The 22,085-nt window shown below is 40.1% G+C and overlaps 1 protein-coding gene across 2 annotated transcripts in view; it reads left to right on the top strand.

Moving 5' to 3' along the window:
- UBE2F (ubiquitin conjugating enzyme E2 F (putative)) overlaps window positions 1-22,085 on the top strand; it is a 71,761-nt gene that overhangs the window by 25,680 nt on the left and 23,996 nt on the right. For both annotated transcript variants that reach the window (XM_021399790.1, XM_021399789.1), the window contains 3 exons: window positions 5,581-5,651; window positions 9,806-9,863; window positions 21,034-21,066. In XM_021399790.1, the coding sequence (XP_021255465.1) occupies window positions 5,581-5,651; window positions 9,806-9,863; window positions 21,034-21,066 (162 nt within the window). The remainder of the gene's footprint in view (window positions 1-5,580; window positions 5,652-9,805; window positions 9,864-21,033; window positions 21,067-22,085) is intronic.

Raw genomic sequence — 22,085 nt, 5'->3', positions numbered from 1 at the left:
TTTCTAGCTAACTGAGTTAGTGGTAGCAGTCTCAGGTCCTGTGCAGCTTCAGGGAATGGTCTCAATCTCTCTTCAGAGCTTTTTTTCTCCTTGATTCTTTTTCTGGGAATTTGTGAAGAGAAGAAAGTATTTTTCTTTGGAAATCTTGAACTCTGTTGCAATTTAGTGTTTTATTCAAAACTAAGCCCTGGATCCTGTGTGTCCTTGATACACTTTGTACATCTAGTGTTTGCAGTTGCTAATTTCCCCTTTTTATGTTCCCCGTGTAACCTCACCAGGAAATTTCCCAGGATGCCAATTTTATACGCACCATGCACATACTGTAAATACAAAGGTGATCACTAAGTAATTGCATCCTTCTTTAATGTGAGTGAACTGTGCCATCACATACCTAGAGGAAGATGGCATTCGTGGCAGAAGGAGGAACCCTCCCATGTTCCCATCCATCTGACTTTTTAATTGTCAGTAATCGCAGTTTAACCACTGTGGCATTGCTGAGCACAGGGAAGTACACAATATATACTCCTTTTACTTTCTTATATTCTCGTGTTTAAGGTGTTCATATAAACAAAAAAAAAAAAAGGTTTGTGTTGTGAGCTGAAATCGATGCATGCTGTTCTGTCTGGGAAGCAAAGCACTGGAGGTAGGCAGTGGATCTGTGAGCGTAAGGCACTGACTTGTGGCACCTAGGCTGTGGAGTCCCTCAGGGCAAAGATTCGAGAGCCTAACATGTGGGAAGGATGCTCTGGGTGAGCTCTGCTGTGAAGTGCTGCCTCTTGCTTGTGTGCCGAGTGCACAGCTGGTTGATCAGACACTTCTGCATCACTGAGCTGCTGTATGTGGTACTGGAAATGTTTGTGATGACTATCTGTAAGGCAATACAGATTATAAGGGTTCTTCCACTATATCTATGATTAAAACTACTTAAGCTGTTGAAGAGATGGATAATTTTAGAAGCATCTGAGCTCGAGAACAGGAAAAGGTTTTTCATTTTTAATCAGTTACTTGATGTGCAAGAGGAATTGTTTGGGTACATCTGAGCTGCATTGCGAGAGGTAATTTGTATCACACTGCTTCTGCAAGCTGACAGGCTGCATTTCGCTTTGTGCTTTGCATGCAGGCTGAAGAGAGGGAAGAGAGCTCATCAAGGACTTGTTTTGCCAAGGACTTCTTTTAAAGCAGTCCATTTCCCAAAGAGGGGAACTCTTTGGGCAGTCCTGTTGTGCATTTTCCTGGTGGTTCACCCCAGTGATTATGTCTTCACTGTTACTGAGTTAGCACTGCTAATAATGTTAGCACTACTACAGAACAATCTTAACATTAGAAGTGTCTTTAAACTCCCATGTTGTAAATGGGGCCATCATGGGCAGTTCCAGTCATCCTTTTCCTGTGATGTCTGAGCAGACAGTCAGAGGTGATGCTTCCTGCAGCACAAACGAAGGAAGCAGTTAGTCACAAGGACACCAGTGCGTGCACACGATTCTCAACTAACATGCCTGCTTTCCAGAGATAGTTGGGGAGAAAAGCATCATGAAAGGAAGACTTCATCCTGTACGTGATCCAAAAATATCTTCAAAAAGGATTTGTGCGTGTCAGATCAGTTCCTTCTATAAGAATCTGATTTGGGCTAGTTGCTTTTTGGAGCTGTAGGAAAACCTGGCATCTTCAGAGTCCTCTGCTTGGATCCAAACTCTTGTAATCACTCTGATTTCCCTTCACAACTAAGATTTTCTTGATTCTTGTAGCACTGTTTTATGGGCATCACACACAAAACTGGTAGGCTTGAGCTCTTGATGTCTTTCAGACTCTCGGCAGCTTTTTGAATAAATAATGTCCATGTTCTGAATACAAAAAGAAGAAATTTATCCTGAGAGGCCTTTCCCTCCTCTAAAGTTGAAGCAACTCTGAAAAGATACTGTGCTGATAAAATTAATGTTACTGGTATTAGCTATTAAGGGTTTTTCAATGGCATTGGAAGTCTTTAGAAGGTCAGCACTTAATATTACTTATTCTTTGAGCTGCTTTTAAAAGTTCAGTTTTTCCCTTCAATTGTTATGTAAAGATAATAGCCAAAATACAAACTGTGTGTGCGGCCTCCCTCTCATCCCAGGCAGGGAATGTGGGATATACCTGCTGTGTTGTTAAACACTTCATATTTCCACATACTTAGGAAGAGAAGTGATTGCTCACTGCTTGCACACATGCATGAAACTGCCCTTAATGCATTGCATGCTTTCCCAGTGTCATCGTCTTCTTTTATATCCTTAGCAAATACACAGTGTGAAGGAAAGACTTCTTAAACAATGTGTACCAGATACTGAGAACTGTTCTCTTGATGGCAATGGGATGTTGTGTAAGAGGAGAAAGCAACAGGATATGATGCAGGTGTTGCAGTACCATCAGGAGAGCAGAGTTAGTTAATTCTTAGTGTCTCCTCAAACTGTGGTGCTGTTAGAAATACTGAAATCTGTTTGTTAATATTATCACTTGGCATTTTAAAGCATTCTGCCTTTTAGAAAATAAGCTGTATGTTCACAAACATTTGTGTACAGCAAACAGAAGCTTGCCAGCATTTGTGCCTGCGAAAACCTCCAGGACTGTTGCAGTCACAGACATCAGAAGAAGCTGTGAAGTGGCAAGCAAAATAATGGAGTATGCAGCAAATGCCTCCAGTGCCATGTGCTGACCTCTGTCTCTGCAGCATCTGTTCCCAAGCACTGCTTTTTTGGTTGATCAGCTGCCCAGAAACAAGTCAGTCAGAAATGGGAGCAATTGTTGGTGGTGGTTGTTTTTGATTTTTAAATAATAGTAATAGCAATCCACTGATCAGGGGATGTCTTGATTTAAAACAACAACAGCAAAAAAAATCCAACAAACCTTTTCTTCCTTGAGGTGCAGCTGATGAAGCAGCGGGTGCTACAGGATTGGGGACCTGATGCTTTAAGGAATCAAACCTGGTTAATAGTAAAGATAGTGACATAAAATCAGTTTTCCAAGGATTTTATGACCTTAGGCAGAGATCAGAAGCCAGGAATTTAACAGCAGAACTCCTCTTCTTGGTCCTTTTTCTTGCAAATGTCTCAGTTGTGAAGCAGCAGTTGGAAGGGATTGGAATCCTGAAGAACTGAACGTCATGACTAAGAGAGTGTCATCAGTCCTCTTTGGTGGCCTTACTGTATAGGATCGGTTAGGCACAACATTTCCATGTTAGTGCACTTGTCACATCAGTGTGACTTGGCTTGCCAAACCAGTCAAGGTCTGAAGTGAAGTTCATGTACTGGTTGGTGCTTTATATCCAACCTCTGATTCAGTGAGAATGTCATGGGAGAGATTGTTAGCAGCCTTTTTAAAGAAAAGGGACAAACTTGATAAAAGCGTGTTGTATAAAATTAAACTTACTTCTGCCCAAACTGACGTCGGTATATGCGTAGTTGTCAACTGCTTGCAACACTCTCCTGTGCTGTGTGTATGTGCTGTGTTTTGAGGCTTGTGAACACAAACTGATACAGTGAAGTCAGCTGAGAGCAGAAGTGGAAGCTGGGACAATTCCCATTATCAAAACTCATGAGGGATCTGAAAAGATAAGTGGCTGCTGAGAACTGGAGAAGAAAATCACTCAGATCGCTGCTGTGCCCTGTGGTGAGGTTGGATCTACACATAAGTCTTGCAGAGTCTGAGGAGAAGGATGAACTTATGAGTAGTGAAATAAATGGATTTTGTAAGCTTTGCTGTCACATCCATGACCTGGAAATGGTTTGAGGAGTTCAAGTGAAGCATCTCAAGGAAAGCTTGTGTGGATTTGTTGATGTAAGGAAGATTCAAAGATAGCTTGAAGCAAAAACTCAAAGGAGAATTTGTCTAAAGCTAATTCTCATGGTAGTGCTGCCATCGTCCTTGTCTGTCTCTAAAAGGAGAAGAAGGAGAGAGAAGGAGAAAACCTTTGTCTTGCTGTCAGCAGTGGGTTTCTCTGATTCTTAGAGATAAGAAGCACTTTGGTGTTTGGTGAAAGGATGAATGACTTGTTTTTTTTCCCACATTACAGAAAACTAAGATGCCAGTTACTTCACTCTGAATGACTGTGTGGATTTGGGAGTTTCTTGTGAAGATTTAGTTGGTATAAAACTTTCTTATTCTATTCATCAATACATTCGCTGTTGGAAGGCATGTGTGGTAAAATTTGCTCTTTTATCTTGAGTCACCAGGTGGAATAAGTACTGCTGCTTTCCTCTCTTTGTTTTTTTGAGAACTAGACATAATCTTTCAAAACAATGTGAAGGTGTAGCTGACAAAAGGTTGTGCTGTTAGAAAACTTCTAAGGTGAACGTTTGTGGATTTGGAAGGTAAAAAGTCAGACTTTTCTGTGTGCCACTCATTTTTCAGTACTGCCGTGATCCGGCACTGCAGCAGCTATCTCCTGAGGGCTGAGTGCTGAGCAGCTGTTGGACAAACGTGAATGTTTATGGAGAAAAGCTTATGTCTCTGTTATGAATTGTTGATGTGCTTCAGGATGGTTTATGTAAGTGCTGGATAGGTGTATTCTTGGTAGGTCGGTATCATGTGTGCACTCTTACCTTTTCTCCAAGGAGCTGGGATAAGTGGATAACATCTAAATACTTCCCTAAGATGATGCTGGAGAATTGAGAACAAAGCAGTGAGACAAAACACAGCATGCACACCGCTATGCAGTTACAGCTATTAGAGCTGTTTTCTCTCTTGACTGAAGACTTCTTAAGAAGCAGTGGGGGAAAATAGCTCCACATTTATAATAGGATATTAAATTGAAGTTCTGAAAGGTACTGGTTTGTGTTGGTCTTACTGTACGTCTACTGTAAGAGATTATCTGCCTGATTGAAAGCTGCAAATTGTAATTTGGAGAACAGGGATGGAATAATGTGCTGTTGCTAGGCTACTGGCATTTTTATGACCTGCTCTTTATTTACTTCACAAAACTAGAGCAAATGAAACTGTATTTTAAGAATCTGTGTTTCAAAACTTGCTGTCTAATTCAACATTCTGGTGACCTTACCTAAGAATAAATTAAGTAGCTTTTTACATTAGCATCTTCAGTTTGGATCCGACTGCACTTCTTCACACTTCTCCTTATACTCCTATCCAGCTCTGAACAGGAGGCTCTTATTTAAATAAAAAAAAAAAAGGAAACAATGCTTTTGATTAATATATACTCTGCTGTTTTTAACAACCTTCCCAAAACTTGGATAAACTTTGTGAAAAACCAGTTAGTTGTTAACAGTTTAAATTGTTGTCTTATTGGTTATATATTAAGAGACTAATATGGTTTTTATTTTGTTTTCCCTGAAGGAAACAGGAGAGAATGAATTTTCTTGGCTTTCTTTAAAATCAATTTTTCTGAGGAAAAAGCTCATCATTAGTGAAGAGTAGAAAGAAGCTAAAAGGGCAGGGAAAGCTGGTGTACCTCCTGTAGTTACACTGTCAGGATCTTTAACATGCAGATTTATGCTGTGAGCATCAAATATATTTCCCTTTTCATTTCTGCGACTTGTAATGGTGATTGGCTTTGTTTTGAACAATAACCTTGTAATTTGTTTTCTGTCCTGGCAGCCTCCGAAAGTAAAATGCTTGACAAGAATCTGGCATCCAAACATTACAGAGACGGGAGAAATCTGCTTAAGGTAGCAACAGCATTCTTTTTTTATCCTGAAGGTTTGTCTGTGTGATGAGATGTTGTATGTAATTTTCAAGTCACTATTACTTTTATCAATGGTTGCTAGAAATCAGACCAGTATATGACCCTTAGAAACACAGAAATACACTGAAAGTGTTGTTCTTGCCGTGCAGTAGGCACTGGGTAGAACCTGGCTCTTCAAGTTCAGACTTAACGTTTTTGTTCTATTTAGGATAGAAGTGTAAAATCCTATCTGGACACAACTTCTTATTTCTTTTCTTTTTTTCTTTGTTTTTTTTTTTCCTTTTCCTCTCCTCATAGATGAATAATTCTCAGGCCCTGAGAAGGCTGAAGGTTTTACTCATTTAATGCCTATATGTATTTAGTGCTTGAAAACTGTATTTCAAAAAGGAAAAAGAAAGATCTGTTTTACTTTGAAACTAACTATTCTATATTTATTTATTTTCATGTGTAATATCTGCTGAAGGGCAGGTGCTGGTTATAGAAAAACAGAGTTGGGGGAATATAAGTGTAAGAAGCCCAAAAGCTCACTTCTGCAGAAGGGACGCGCTTATGCTGCTGGGGGTTTTTTCCTGATAGTAAATATTTCCTTTTCAAAATCAGTTTCTGAAACTTTTGTGATTTCAGTTTTTCATCTTGAGTACCCAATGGTGAAATTGGCCAGAAGCTGAACATAAACATAAGTGAGAAGCGGGACTGTCATTTCTCAAGTTAATGGGACATGAAAGAAATACTAAATGAAGCATAAGCAATGAAAATAAGTAAGATTGAAAGCTGTTCTGAAAATCCAAAACAGTCGCCACCACGTGTAGCAAAACTGTGCTTAAAAATGTATATTTTGCGTCCTTTAGATTTGAAATCATTTTGTTGCTGTGTACAAGGCCCAGGTGCAAATGAAGCTTTCGCAGGGTAGCCTTTCTCCATTGGTAGGCAGGTCAGGCTCATCGGTTGGTAGTAGCTGAAGAGCTGATATCAGTGCTTTTAGCCACAGTGGTGTGCTTCATGCTTCTGAGGAGCTGGTGCCATCAGGGGGTGGTGGTGGAAACTTGGTCACTGGAGAGAGCCCAGATGCTTTTAGTCAAAAAGCTGAAGTAAAGGCAGGAGTAGATGAAGTGTTTAGAACCAGTGAACAGGAAATACTAGACACCAAAAGATAGCTAGAAGTTTAAGCTCTGACTATAGTGCTGTATCTTTTGAGGTTGAACAAAGCTTCCTCGCACTCTTGAGGATGTTTCAGTGTGTCTATTCTTCAAATGATTTTAATTATGTCAGACAATTGTAGTGTTGGAACATCATAATTCTGGTTAATGAAGTGAAGTCATTTCTTTGGCGTCTGCACTGAAATGTCAGCTTTATTTGATTGTCAGATACTTAAGCACATTAAACCTTTGAAATGTCTTACCATTTAGATGGGAAATCTAAAATAGCCCAGTCTGCTCTATGCCTGTTATAATGGAGAATGCAATCTATATATAGTACGTGCAATCAGCTTCTACTGGAGTCTTCATATAGAAATATCTTTGGATATTTTTTAAAGCAGAAGTAATTCCTTATCAGTATTTTTCCAGCTGTTTTCTTCTGAGCGTACCTTATGCTACAGTATGTAATCATTCCTAATTAAAACACAGTAAGTGATTAAACTTGGATCGAGTGTGATAGGTTGGGGCACAAAAAGCATTCTTCCTGTGTGCCTTATGAATTGCAGTAGCTCAGATCTAGAACATACTTGTGGATGTTGCTTCCACTGCACGTATGGATAGGAAACATCAAGATACTTACGAGGAATATCCTTATTACATACACCAGTACACCATTTTCCTAACAACTCCTAATGCGTATCCCTGATTTTATTCTACGTCTATTGATGTGATTTCCCTTTCTTCCACTTTTTTTACTCCTTGACCACATCAGCTTTTGGAAAATCTTAACCACTCAGAAGTTTAGCTGCTTTGTAGCTGTGTTTCTACTCTGTGGCGAGGTGCATATTTCTGCTCATTTTGGTGTTCATTCTGCTGTTTGATCCTATGAAGTTCTGAGAGCAGATCACCATTCTGACCTCCACCTGTCTGGCAGTCGTATCTAGGTTATCTTCATGGGGAGCACGAAATGTGGTTTCTCTAGGCACCCTGCACTGGAAAAGGGCTTTGGTTAGGGGTGTAATGATCATTCCTAATCTGTAGGAAGAAAGAGGGTGCGGCTCTTAGAATGGATTATATCAGTAAATCAGAAATAAGAGGCAGAAGTATGCTTTTCTGTCTGCATTGCCTTCCTGCCAGAGCTCTCTGAGGAATATGAGTGTCTCCTCTCAAGTCCTGGCTGCTGAGCATCCCCAGCTGGAGATTTGCATAGAGAGAGAGGCTTTGGGAGCTGCAGGGGTGTTAATGAGGTTTGGCTGGTGTGCTCAGGCACTTAGAGCTCTGTCAGTTGATACTTGCATGCTTTTTTTGTATGTGTTCACTTATGCTTAGCTCTTAAGCTCACAGTGAGCTGTATGGAAGGGTAAAGGGTAAAGGAGAATACTGCAGCAAAACTATAAGGAGGAGAAAAACTTATTAAGTCTATTATTTCCTCAAAACGTGAAAACCTGGACTTTTGCTTGTTCACCATCATTTTTGCTTGTACTTCAATAACATGAACAAAAATAAAAGCCAAAACGTGTTTTTTTAATGTTTTTGAAATTAGTTTTGAGCTGCATTGGTGATACTGGCAAGTTTTTTCTTTTCAAAGGCACTGAAATGAGATTAGCAACGTGGTTAAGATGTGATAGTGTTACCCAGTACATTCATCTTCTTCCTAGACTCTTAAAGGGAACATGAAGTAGCACTACAAAAAAAAAAAAAACACCCTGCAAAATGAATAACTTTAGAGTATTTCACCTTAACCCTGTCACGTTAGCAGTAGAAGCTATTGTTGCTGATAAATTTTTGTGCTTTGTTACTTTGCTGTGTGAGTTCTCAATTTTAGATTGCTTCTTAGCAGAGGAAGTCAGTTGTGAAATGTGCTTAAAGGAGTTTCCCAGACTCTTATTCAGATTATTAACTTTGCTTTCATGCACATGAGTGAGACTTCTGCATTCCTCAGTTTTTCAACACTTCTGGTGTTTCTTAGTTACCCTCTAGGCTCCAATGCTTTTACTTCTCGTGACTGATGATGTTTTTTACCTCAGAGTTCCAGGAGTGTCTGACCAACTGAATATGGCTCAACTCTTTCATCTTGTAAATGGGTCAGCAGTTTCAGTGGCCTTATTATGTAGCACAATATGCAGATCAGGTAAAATTCCTACATGTGCACGTAGGAAAGTCTGTATTTTAATTATTTATACCAATATAAATATTTGTATCAAAATTGAGAACGTATATGGACATTTGTAAGGGACTCTTCTTCCTGTAGCAGTCTGTTTTGTGCAGAGTACTCTGTTTGAGCTTTGTGATTTCCAGCTGGGGATGTGTGGAGTTGAGTTTGTCTGTAAGGCCTTGTTACGTTCTGCATGCAGTATGGCTCACCTCCTGGAAGAGGAGAAGCTGCTGCTAAGACTCAGACATTAGTCTTTGCTGCTCTGAGTCCCTGAAGGTTTGAGACACATCCATTGATGTTCTGTCTGTTGCAGAACCTTCCTGAGCAGATGGACCAGGACTATTTCATTTTCCTATCCCTGACTTTAAGAAGCTGCTGTCGTTTTACAGAGGAGAGGATAATAATCCTCACTGATAATTAGAAATCCTTCCAAAAAATATCCTCTTAGAGGGATCAGGATATGCCTGCTGTGGTGGGAGGCAGGACGTGCTGCAAGACCTGCCTGCTCACTGAAGATGAGCATGTTCTGAAGTGCAGTACATGTGTGTGTGTCTGTGCGCTCAGAGGGAAATAAAGGCTCAGTGTTGAGACTGTCATGAGGACTGCTGTTACGCTTTGTATTCTTAAAATAATTTGATTTTTGACAAAGCTGAGCTGTGTGAAGAATATAATTCTCAGGCAACATAGCAATTTTTTTAAAAAGTCTTGATGCTAGATATAGAGCAAGAGGGATGTAATCCTAACATGACAATTTCTTCCAAAGTTGTTAAAGCTTTCTGAGAAAACTTCTGACAAAGTTTCTCTTACTAGAAGTTACACTGTGTAATATGTTTGTCTTTTTTTCAGTTTATTGAGAGAACATTCAATTGATGGCACTGGCTGGGCTCCAACTAGAACATTAAAGGTACTATTTCCTTTTAGATACATACAGCAAACTAGATAATCTTTTAAAATACTTCTAAGGACTTGCAAAGAGTCAGATAAATGCAGTTTGCTCTAGAGACAACTGTTGTTTTTTTTTGTCTTTCAACAAGCTGCTGGCAATACTGAAACAATTACTGTTCTAACCGAATACAGAAATGTTGTCTATTTTTAGTGTACCTGCTTTGAGTGATAGCAAGTTTTGTGGAATTATATGGTTACAGTGACCCTGAAGAACCACTCACAGTAAGGGTGGTCTGATTTCTTGGTGGTCTTTTTGCCTAGGCAACAAATATGAGAGCATATTGTGAGCAGGACTAACAGTAATCCATAACCCTTTCAATTTCCATTGTGTTGACAGTTCTGACAAGTCAGCAGGCTGTCTAAAGAACATTTTTTTTCTTTGGAAGACTAAAGAGCACAATGCATTTGGGAAAAACACCATGTGGAACATAGAATTAGACTGTAGTTACTGCGCTGCCTTGAATTGTTTCATCCCAGTGTTTGAGCTGGTGAGGAACACATCCACGCTTCTGTACTGCATAAGCAGGGTGCTCCTGCCTGTTTTAGTAATTCCAGCTGGGAAATAACTGCCTCTGCCCTTTAAGCTTGCCTTGAAGTCTCATTACCTCAGTCACCAAAATGTAAGTAGAATTTGCCCCTTATGAAGTTGATGAAGTTTTGCCACCATGATTGCAGAATGGCATCTGAGGTCAGTCCCGCAACAGCTGGGCAGTGTTAAAAAATTTGGAGCCGTGGTTCCTGGATGAGATACACATCCTTTGTGACAATCTCCCCAAGAATGCCTCAGTGCAGTGAGTGCTCTCGTCTTGATACAGAAAGCACTCCGTTGTCCATTTGCTGCTACATGACCTTGCTGTCAGAAGAGTCTTGCAGAACGTTGAGTAATAATCTCTCCAGCTTTTACCAGGAAACCTGCCAGAATTTGTTCCTGAAGAACATTAGCTAGGTCGATAATGGGTGAACACGTCAGATGTTTGTTGCTTTTCAAAAGTCAGATTGAGAAAGAATTCTTGTCTAATGCTTGCTTTGCTTTTTATAACTACGAATGAGATATATGTCTTCCTTCTTTTGATCTCTAAAATCTCCTCATGAGCTGTCTGATTTCCTGGAAAGTGGAACCAGCGTGTGTTGTTTTGTGTTTTTTTAAATAGTCGTTGCTTATTTTTCATCAGTAAGTATACTTTATTTTCTCTCTTGCATTTCTGTTTTCAAATTAGCTTAAATTGAGACATGAGGTAATTCAATACACTGCTTCTGTTCTTGTTCCTCTATTTCATTCCCAGAGAAAGTTTTTGGACTATGAATGTTTAAGCTTAAGACAATTAGAAAATTACTATACCAGTATTACAACTTGACAAGAATGCACGTATACACTTATCTGTTCTCCTAGCTTTGTTTATGGTATCTTAGGAAGATTAAGATAGTGTTTCATGTTAAGACTGTGGGTAGGAATAATTATTGGTACTGTATTTAACTTCCTATCTTCAGTAAGGTTAGGAATATATGTATTAATTTTCTTTTCCGCTCTGTCCTTGCATCAGTTTACTAATTGCATGTGATTAATTTTATAGAGGAAACATCCTGGAATCTCAACTGCCAGAAGAGTCAAATTAATGAGCTTTATGAAGCAATTTAGGTTGTTTTTACATTCCGTAAATTAAAATCTAGCATCTCCTCTGGTTTTCATTACTCCCCATGAGCACTGAAGCACCACAACTTTTATTGCTTAAAACCTGTGAAGTTTGTCTTCAGTTTGTGTTTTCAGAGAGTCCATTTTAAACAAGCAATTTCAGTAAGTGCTCTGTGATCGCTTCATGTGGTTTTGCACTGTCATCGCAGAAGTACCTGACTTCCATGTTTTGCCTTTGTAGAAATGTGGTGATTGCGCTGTTCCTCTAGTACAGAAGTAGCTTCACAGAGTCAAGCAGAAATAGCCATTTGGGGATGCTGGGAAGCTGCAAGCCCGGTTCCCAGAACAGTGCCATTAGTTTGATTAGTGTCCAAGTGCTCAGATTCCAGTCCACATACAATCCTGAGATGGAAAATACAAAATTGTGCAGGTTTTTCTGCAGTATAGATGCACAGACAAGTTATTTTTCCATATACATTAATTGTTCCATGGTAGGTACGTGTTCACTATAGACCAGAACATTATGTGGAGCAATGTGCAAGGGTGACATGTGGCAAATTAAAGCCACAAGATGCGACAGAGGTTGCTTTCATCTCTTCCTGCTCCACCTGCACCCACTAATCCGGCCTTCTGGAATCGTTTCTAGCACATAGGCACCATGGCTGGGAGACATGCTTATGTCTACAAGCTGAGCACCGTGTTAATTTGTGCAGTATCTCTATGGAAAATATCTGGGCTTGGCCAGAGACAGCCTTGAGAGACGGTGTTTCATATTTCAGTCATTGATAATATGAAGTTAACCTGATTCTGTGAAGGAGCAGTGCCCAACTTCGTCAGGTGCTCCAAAATGCTGCTGCAGTGTTTTGCTGGAGAATGGGAGAGACGTGTTGGATTTCAATGACAAATACTGTCAGGTGTTACCAGTGCAGCCATTAATAAATTCATTTAAATAAATAAAGGAAACCAACCTCAAAAGCTGTGTGCACAAACCGAAGGTTTGCCTTAGCTTTTCCACTGCTGCATCCACCCGTGTGATATACGCTTTACCTTTTAGGAGGCTTTGGAAGTTTTAGATTGTCTCATCTTCCATATCCTTGTGGTGGCAGCAGAGCTCTTACATGAGAAATCCTTCAAAATAAGCTACTGTGACCTTTTGAATACTTTCTTATAGTATCAAATTGGCAGCAACTTGAAGAGGCATTCAGATTGTGCCTTTTCACTTTCTGAAAACAAATCAAAAATCTCTAAAAATTATCTGATAAAATGTGTTCTAACAGTGTAGATAATTCCTAAAGGGGGATAAAAGGCGCACAATGAATTATGTGTTCTAGCATTTTGCTGCACTTGGTGCCATCTCATTCACGACTGAGTTCTGTAGAAGTTACCAAGTGTTGAACACAGTGCTGTCTTCCAGTTCTTCCTGTTATGGGATGTATTTCCATGGACCACTGGGAACTGCAGCGTGCGTGCGTGTGTGAAGGCACTGAAGAATGTGCTCTTCCTAAATTCCTGTGTTAGATGGAGCAAGTTGGGTTTTAACTCTGAAAAAGATCACGGCTAAAGTAATGTTTTAAAATAATCTCTCTCTGTATGTACTTTTTATCACCACTGATGTAATTGCAAATATTTTCTTTATCCATAGAAACACTCCTGAATCCTAAATTCTTTTTAACAACAACAAAAAAAAGAATCTGGTAGCTTGCTTCACAGACCATGGAGTATACAAAGAGAGATGCAGTACTTCCAGACTGGTATTTCAGTGTAATCATTCAGTCCTTTATGAGTTAGCTGCCTGTGCTTGCTTACCTTTCTGTCTCCATGCTGTGAGATTTTGCATGCTTTTCCTGCGTACTTCTTTCCTCTCTAAAACAGAGTATTCATGATGTCGAGGATTGCAAGGAGTTACTTTAGACTGAGACTCTCGAAATAGCTTGCTTTTCTCCAGTTTCTAGGTCTCATAGTCAAAGCTGGAGTTTTCCAGGTGGAAATCAAATAAGTTGTTTTAAATTCATTCTAGTCTCAGATTTTCATTTCACTAAAAGTAGCACTTATTTAATGCCTATTATGAAATAAGTGTTACTGCTTTAATACCCTGCTTTTTCCACTCTCGGGAATTTGAGTTTTGAACTCAGAAGTGCTGCAGCAGCTCCTGCTGCTCGTCAGCACTCACCTGCTTGTGCCTGGCTCACCACGACCCAGCTGCCTAGTTAAGCCAGGCCTCCCTAGTGCTCATCAGCTTTGTCTGAAACGCTTGTTTTGACTTTGCTGTAAAATTATCTCGGGTGATTGAGTTGAAAAAAAAATCTATGTATTGTGATTGCCTAATTGGTTCTAAAAGTCAGTCTGTTTCTTCTGCAATTATCTCCAACAAACTATAACTGGAAATTGGTCAGTGACTGATTTATGAACCATAAAAATAATCAAGGCACTGCTGTGCAACTCTGACTCCGCGGGGCTGAGCATGGTAATGTTAAAACAGTATTTTAAAATGTCTGATGAACGTCCACAAGGATAATTGGGTTGGGTTCCCAGTTCTGATGGAACTACAGGGGGCTTCAGATAACTGGAGGACTATTTTCTGTAGGATTTTCTTGTTTACTGCTCAAATTTTTATGCATTTTAGTTCTTACAGTGTTTTAAAGTGTTACTTTTGTCATGTTTTATGTTATTTCTGTCAGTAGACAGGAGCAGGAGTGGGAATCCTCAAGCTTCCTTTGAACTGTAGTTGTGCAGACAGCTTTTATAGCAGTGTGTAGGAAAATGGTATTTTTTTCCAAGAATTAATTTCCCGTGTCTTCAGATAACTGGTTAAGAAATATCTGTTTGTGTTACTAAATAATCTATTCTACAAGATATTAAAGGCATCAAGAATCATTTACAATAAACTGTCATTAAATGAAGTTTATTTGTGAGAGGCTTACTTATTTAATTAGCATTTATGAGTAAATGGGAAAATATGTCATATTTGTTGTACTGGTTTTGCTTTTGTCCACAGGCAGTAAAGTTACTTCGTTTGAAGTCATGCAAATGACAACCTATAATCTTGTGGAGAAATAAATGAGAGGGTCTTCACTTCGTATTTCCATTTACAAGCATTTAAGCATGAAGCTGTGTAGTTCTTAAAAGCTTTGGTATGAACACAAAACTTTCATTCATTGTCTTAATGAAAATGGGGGGTTCTGCTGTCAGGATTTTATGAAATTAGTGTAGAGGAGCATTTTCAGCAGACAGTAACTGTCAGTGTCTTCAAGATGAAGGGAAGAAGAGTAAGCCTGTATGTTCTGTGCCATTCTAATTTAATTTTTGCTGCTGATGGTACCTCTTTCTCAGCCAGCGTTATGGTAATGTTGTTTGCTGTGTAATGGCAGTAGAATCACTCCTGATTTGAGTTTCACTATTGATTTATTCAAATTGCATCTTGTAATGTGTCTTCCAACTGTATGCAAAAATCTTCAAGCACGTGCTTGTAGAGGCTGCATTCCTAGGTGGAATGTGTTTATCCTCCATTCTAGCAAAGCCAGTAGCTGATTTCCCTTGCACCAGAACTGCTCTGCAACCTGAATCAGCACACTGAAAGTAGGGACACGGGATTCTGCTTCAAGATTTAGTCTGAGCTGACCAGCACCAGGTCCATCACTGCCGCACAATGCAGACCCCATGCTGCTCACCCAAGGACATCTCAGGTTTGCCTGTGCTGTGCAGCACCAAGCTGTTCTTGGCAGCTCTGCGGGAACACTGTGGGGCTGATTAGCACCTGAGACTGGGGAACCCTGGCACATATTCACTGTAAGCTAAATTGTGAGGGAGATTTTGCTCTGAGTGCTTTCTGAGCATCCTGGATCATCATAATTGAGGTAGGTAGCTGTAGCTATTGTAAAGGCACAACGTGCCACAAGGTGCCTTTCAGTGGTTCTTGTCTACCTCTCTGAAGGAAGTCAGATAAAGAAAAAAGCAGCGTGAAAGATTGATGGTTTTTCAATACCTTTGCTCCGTAAAGTACTTAAAATGTCCATTGTTGCTGAACTTGCTTCTTCCTCTTTCTTCTTCACCTCTAAAAATTGAATAAGCTGCAGACAAAAACTTCATGCCCTGTATTCGTTAAAGAGGAGTTACAAGCCGCTGAACATGATCTCTGTGTAGATCTGACATTATTTCAGTTTTCCTATAATAAGCTTTAGGAAGTTTTTCTGCAAGGGGCGCATTGTATTGTACTTTGATTTTATAAATGTGTTTTGTCAGGATTTATTTTCTCTCTGTAAGTGCCAGAAACAGTGGGGGAAAAAAAACCACACAAATCAACGTCCTCTGATAACCTTTGCTTTATAAGGGATTTGCAGCAGTTTTCTTTTTTCTGCATTAAATGGCTGTGGCAAAACTAAATCTTTGCTTTAAACACAGTTGCTGTTATCACTGGCATGTTGTGCGAGTGATTCCATAGAACAGGGTAGTACATCGTAAGTCTAATTAAACCATGCTTGTTTTCCCCAAATTGTTGATTTCTGAGTATGCAATTTGTGTTGACTTTAATCAGTTGAGTAGACTGGTCTCCGGAGGGCGATTGCTCCAGTGTTCGTAATCACTGTAGCGTAGTTCATTAAGAACTATTGCAGAGTTCCCCTGGGAACAATTTACAGAACATTATCTGCTTGCTCCAAGGTAACACTGGGGACAAATGTCAAGGAGTCAGGAACAAAAGTGGGGGATTTCAGTGAAGTGCTCCTGCATGCTTGGCAATTCACAGCTGTCTTAGTCTAGGAGAGGAACAGACCATAAATTGTTCCTATTTTCTTCCCTCCAATATATTTGAGCACAGAAGAAATGGTTTTTCAGCCTTCCTCCCGTTTTTTTTTTGTTTTTTTTTTGTGTTTGCTAACTGGAGCAGTTCATGCCATTAAATTACCCAAAGCCCTCTATGTGAGCTGCTGTTGTTATGTTTGTGTGGGAAGCATGAGCCAGGACTGCCAGCACCTGAGAACTGAGGTGGCCCTTGGAATGGACTGAAGAACACCCATGTTCATTTCACCACCTTAGTGCGGGTGAAAGTGGTGTTTTAACTGATACAGGAATTTTGCAAGATATTTAGCAGTGTTATATGCAAGGTTATAGAGGAGCAGGTCAGGGGGAGTCAATGTTAAACAAGAGGAGGCTCAGGAGCAATGTTATCACTCTCTGCGAGTTCCTGAGAGGAGGTTGTGGCAAGACTGGAGTTGGCCTTTTCTCCCAGGTATCTGTGATAGGACAAGAGGGAATGGCCTTAAGTTGTGCCAGGGGAGGTTCAGGTTGGATGCTAGGAAACGTTTATTCTCTGAAAGAGAGGAGAGTTACTGTAACAGACTGTCCCAGGAGGTCGTGGAGTCACTGTCGCTGGAGGTGCTCAAGAAGGGTGTAGATGCGGAACTGAGGGACACGGTTTAGCAGGGATGGGTTGGACTAGATGATCTTAGAGGTCTTTTCCAACCTTAATGATTCTGTGATTCTGTTCTATGATTCTTCGCTTACCAAAAAACCTGCTGCTTCCCTAAGCAGTCTTCTCCCAGATATGCAGTTTATAGAATCAAAGAGTCATTAATGTTGGAAAATATCTCTAAGATCACCTTGACCAGCTGTCAGCCCATCCTCACCATGTCCACTGACCATGACCATCAGTGCTACATCTACCCTTTTCTTGAATGCCTCCAGGGATGGTGACTCCTTGAAGAAGTGTCTGCTATCTCTGGAATGAGAGCATGCTATTTTTTTAACCCTGTAGACTGGCAGTAAGATTTCTGCAGTCAGTTAAAGAGCAGTGATTCACGGAAAAATCCAGGATGTTGTAGAGGCACACTGAAGGGGCAGAAGAGTTCTATAAACCCTAAGGAAGATGGGTCTAGGATGCTTGGTTTTCTAGCCTGCAGTGAGGAGAGAAGGATGCTGCTCTTGGTTAGAGCTGAGAGAAGAAGGGAAATGGAACTAGAAAACCATCTTGGTTGGGCAGGTCTGCAGGCAGGAGAGAGCAGCCCCTGGCCTTCAGCGCACTGTTCGCAGGTGTGCCCTTGTCCAAATGGTGATGTCCAAAGCTTGCCATGGTGTTGTTTTGGACTTATTACTCAGTTTTTAAAAAACTCCCATCAGACATCTGCTTGTATAGATGACTGCTTCTTCTTTCATTGATCTGAACAGGTTAAAATATTTGTACATAATGGTTTAGCAACGAGCTTTAATTTAATTAGTCTGTTAGATCAGAAATTCTCCGCGAATCTCTGAGGAAGTTGTTTTTGATTGAATGTTCATTAGCTGCTTTTGTCTGGCTTGTTCCCTCTTAAATTAGTGTAGTAAATATACTTTGCCGGCTGGAGGAAAACCTTAATTTACAATTTACATGTTGACTCTCTCTTCAAAGGAACTGCTGTGTGGCTGTTTTTTTTTTTTTTTTTTTTCAGACGTCCAAAAGCACAGCTAAACACTTGTCTCTGACATGGTTTCAATGGCATCGCTTTTGTAAAGAGCTTGTGAGAACTGCTACTTGTGCATATTTGGTGACTAACTGAATTAGGACCTCCTACAGACGCAAGGCTTTGAGAGTCCCGAACTCGGGGAGAGGCTATTTCAGAGGCCATACTTAGCATTTTGCCTCTTTGCTCTTGACCTTTCAATGCTGGTGCGGGGCAGATTTTTAATTCCCTCATTTGGGGTGCTGTGAATAAACCCGGAGGAAGGGATTTCAAGCAACTTTTCACTCAGATGCAGCACAAAACTACCCAAGAACGAAAAGGGGCAATTATAAAGTGTTATTTCTAAGCTTGATCTGCTGAGTTTCTTACATTGACATCACCATGCAGGAGCTCAGAATGTGCTGTGAAAAGGAGTGTATTTCCTTCATCATACCCTCTTCCACTTGTACACCAGATTTAACCAGATGCTTCTCTGCTGGGGAGGTTAACCCTTGCTCTATGATGTATGATAGCTGAAGCCTCCAAACTAACCTACTAGAAGGGAATTTAAAACCCACCACCCCATAACCACAACGTTAAGTATATGGAAAAAATATACAAAAGGAAGCATTGTGAAGGAAATGGTCTTGCCAGATATTCACAATGTGAGCATGCAGATTCCTATGCTCGGTTCTCCTTTTAAAGGTAGTTTTTCTATCGTGGCTAAGTCTGGGGAGTGAGAAATGTGTTACAAAAGTGCAGCAATGTAAAGGTATGGATCCATAACGTTTTTAAGGCAATGTCTGCCCCACGGGGTTGCATGATGATCTTTAAAATTCTCATATATAGTTAACTTTCTGCTTTCAGAGTATTTAATCTGGAAGTTCAGTAATGTTTGTAGCCAAGGATAATGCTTTGTTACGTTAAGAGAAAACAGAAGCTTAGCTTTTTTGAACTGTTAAATCTGTCAGTATCTATTGTTTGGTAGCTTGCAAATCCTTTCAGTTAGTGAAGAGAACATTAAGCATTCAGGCAAGTTGCTCATCTGCATGCAGCAAGCAGCTCTGCTGAAGTCAGTAGTGCAAAGTGATTATTTTTGCAGTACAACAGTGTCAAGTTCCTCAAATATTAAATACTTGCTTCACTGCCTCTCAGCTGTTCCATACCACTTCCCTGTCTTAATATCCTAGATTTAAATCTGGGCTAGCCTCAAGCTCATTACAAATAGTGTTGTCCTCTAGTAGTAATTTAGCATTATTTTTTATGGATTCATGCAAGGGCATAAAATGAATCCAGCACATCATAAAACTTGAATAGGTGGAAATGGGTCAGAAATAATATTAAGATTTTCACACCATTTGTTCAGTAATAATAATAATCCTTGTATGCTTTTGAGTCTAGAATGGCCATAAAAATTCACAACATTCTGAAAAGTTACAACCTTACAGAGGATTTTATCATTTTGTTGGGAGTTTTTGGATAGAATTCTCTGCAAAGCCAGCTAGAAATGTATAACGAGTCAAGGATTCTAGAGTCTTAAAACTGTGTTTTAGCAACTGAGAATTAGGAAGCAATTTAGGTAAACTTAAAAATATGGGGTTTATTGAATGACATGGGGAATAATTTGATATAAATTACGTTTCTGTCTTGAGTTGCAACACTTGTATGAGGTGCGGCTCCTAACTGGAGTAGTTGGATTCAATGGTCCTTATGGGTCACTTCCAACTCGGGATGTTCTATGATTCTATGGTTGTGTTGGTTAAATGTAAAGAATGTGTATTCTTCAGCCACAATCTGCTGTTAAGTGTTGTAGATAGAATTGAAATACAGGATAAAATGATGGCTTTCATCCATTATTTGAAATAGTCCATTTTCTCATACTTCCCAAAGAGGTGCCAATATGGTCATTTGGGAGTGGGGACTACTACTCAGCATTGTGGTCTTAAAATTTATGGCTAACTGTAATTTCTAGGTAGCTCAGGTGTGCCCTTATTTGTAGTTTGTGCTGCCACTGAAGATGAGAACCACGTTTGAAAGAGTTGGTCTCTGCCACACCAGATGATTTCAGAGGTTCCATTAGGAGAAGATGCAGAAACTGGAAATGCTCCCTGATCATGTTGGCTTTACTAGGCAGCTTCTCATCATTAAAAGATGCACTGAGCAGGTTGTTCATGTGAGGTCAAAGGAAAAGGAGATCGTAGGAGGCTGTTGTCGTAATGCTGACATCATGTCTTTTACTTTCGGGTGTAATTGGATGTCATTTTTAGGGAATGTAGATTTCCCTCAGATTTTGCAGTAGGGTGGCTTGGTTATGTCGTTTCCAAAGAAAATAATCTTTTCTCTCGAAAGCCTTCATGTTGGTGGTGGGTGATCCCTTTGAGTCTGTTTCTGCAGTAATTGGATCTTGTTTGTTTTCTTACTCTAGGAGGCTTGTAACTGAGGATGTAGGCTCTTATGTCAGTGGTGATGGACCCATTCTGGAGATGCATGCCCTCAAAATACTGTGCTTGATTGTACAAATAAGGGAACATTTAGAGGCAGTTTACCCTTAATCTTCCTATTTGCAGCAATAGCAAATCCTCTATTCAGTTCTTTTTAAATAGATGCTTAAAAGCAAGGAAGTTATTTAAGACATATGCTTGTGTAAGGATGGCGTCTCTGTACTCATGCTACACCTAAATCTGCTCTCTGTGCTGTAATGACACTGATTCAAATGTCTGTCATTATTTTAATTTTTTGATTTTTAAGAACTGATTGCTAAATTGAGTTGTATACCCACCCTTTGAACTAAGCTGTGAGGTCTTCAGGTGGTGGCATTTAAGTTACTATTCCTCTCCTTGGGCAGAGAAGCAGCAGGAATAAGGAAAATCTGAACTTGTATTTGAATATTCAGTGTTTGGGTTTTTATGCCTTTGAAATTTGAGGTGTCCGTGAGATGTGGAAGATTTTTCAGTATTTTGATTTAAATTAGTAAAGCATAACTCTTAATCTTGATTTGATTTCCAGTAAGCTAGTAGAAAAAGAAAGCTTGTCAGCTTGTTCAGAACACCTGAAATGCATGCCTAACTGACTCTGCTTTTCCCTTGCAGGATGTTGTCTGGGGATTAAACTCTTTATTTACTGTAAGTGAATGAATCCTTTGCATATCCACTTTCCTTCTGTCTGCCTCATGTGATTTCAGCCTCACCTAATGTTGCCTCTTGAGGTCTTCATTCCCTTTGGCCTCAGTGGGTGTTGTACAAATGTAAAATAAGTTTGCGCTTTTGTTAACTGCAGGATGTGTACAGATGGTCTCTAATGACCATATTTTCATACATTGTTTTTCCTTTTGGGGATACTTTGATAATGAGTTACATTATCAAAGGGACCTGCTGGTCAAACTATTAATAAGAAGGAAAAGTATAGGCAGTGGAAGCAGGGAACAGTGCCCTGGGAAGAATATAGGAACGCTTTCCAGATGTGCAGAGATGGGATCAAGAAAGCCAAGGCGCAGGTGGAATTTAACTTTGTGAGGGATATGAAAAAATAACAAGAAGATACATTGGTCAGAGGAAAAAGGCAAAGGAGTGTACCCTCTCTAATAAATAAGAAGGGAGAACTGGAATGAACACACATGGAGAAAACTGAGATACTCAGTGAGTTCTCTACCTCAGTCTTCACTGCCAGTCATGTCCCATCTCTCATGTCCCTGAACCTCTAGTGGGGTTTTGGGGGAGCAAAATGCCTCCCACTGTAAGAGCAGAGGGAGTCCAAAACTGCCTCATGAGGCTGAATGTTTGCAAGTTTTGGGGCTGGACAGCATGCATCCCAAGGTTCTGATGGAAGTGGCTGATGTGGCTGCCAAGACACTCTCCAACATATTTGAAAAGTCTGTCAGTTGAAGTCCCTGGTGACTGGAAAAAGGGAAACTTCACTCTCATTCTTACGAAAGGGAGAAAGGAAGACCCAGGGAACTACACAGGCCAGTGAGGCTTACCTTTGTGCCTGGGAAGATCATGGAGCAGATCCTTCTGGAAGCTATGTTAGGGCACATGCAAGATGAGGAGGTGATCTGAGACTCTCAGCACAGCTTCACCAAGGGCAGGTGGTGCCTGGCCAATCTGGTCTCCCTCTGTGATGGACTGATGGCATTGGTGGAGCA

This window comes from Numida meleagris, chromosome 5 (genome assembly GCF_002078875.1).
Source record: "Numida meleagris isolate 19003 breed g44 Domestic line chromosome 5, NumMel1.0, whole genome shotgun sequence".
Classification (NCBI taxonomy): Eukaryota; Metazoa; Chordata; class Aves; order Galliformes; family Numididae; genus Numida; species Numida meleagris.
Note: the sequence above shows the minus strand (reverse complement) of the source record. Positions and strands in the feature narration are given on the sequence as shown.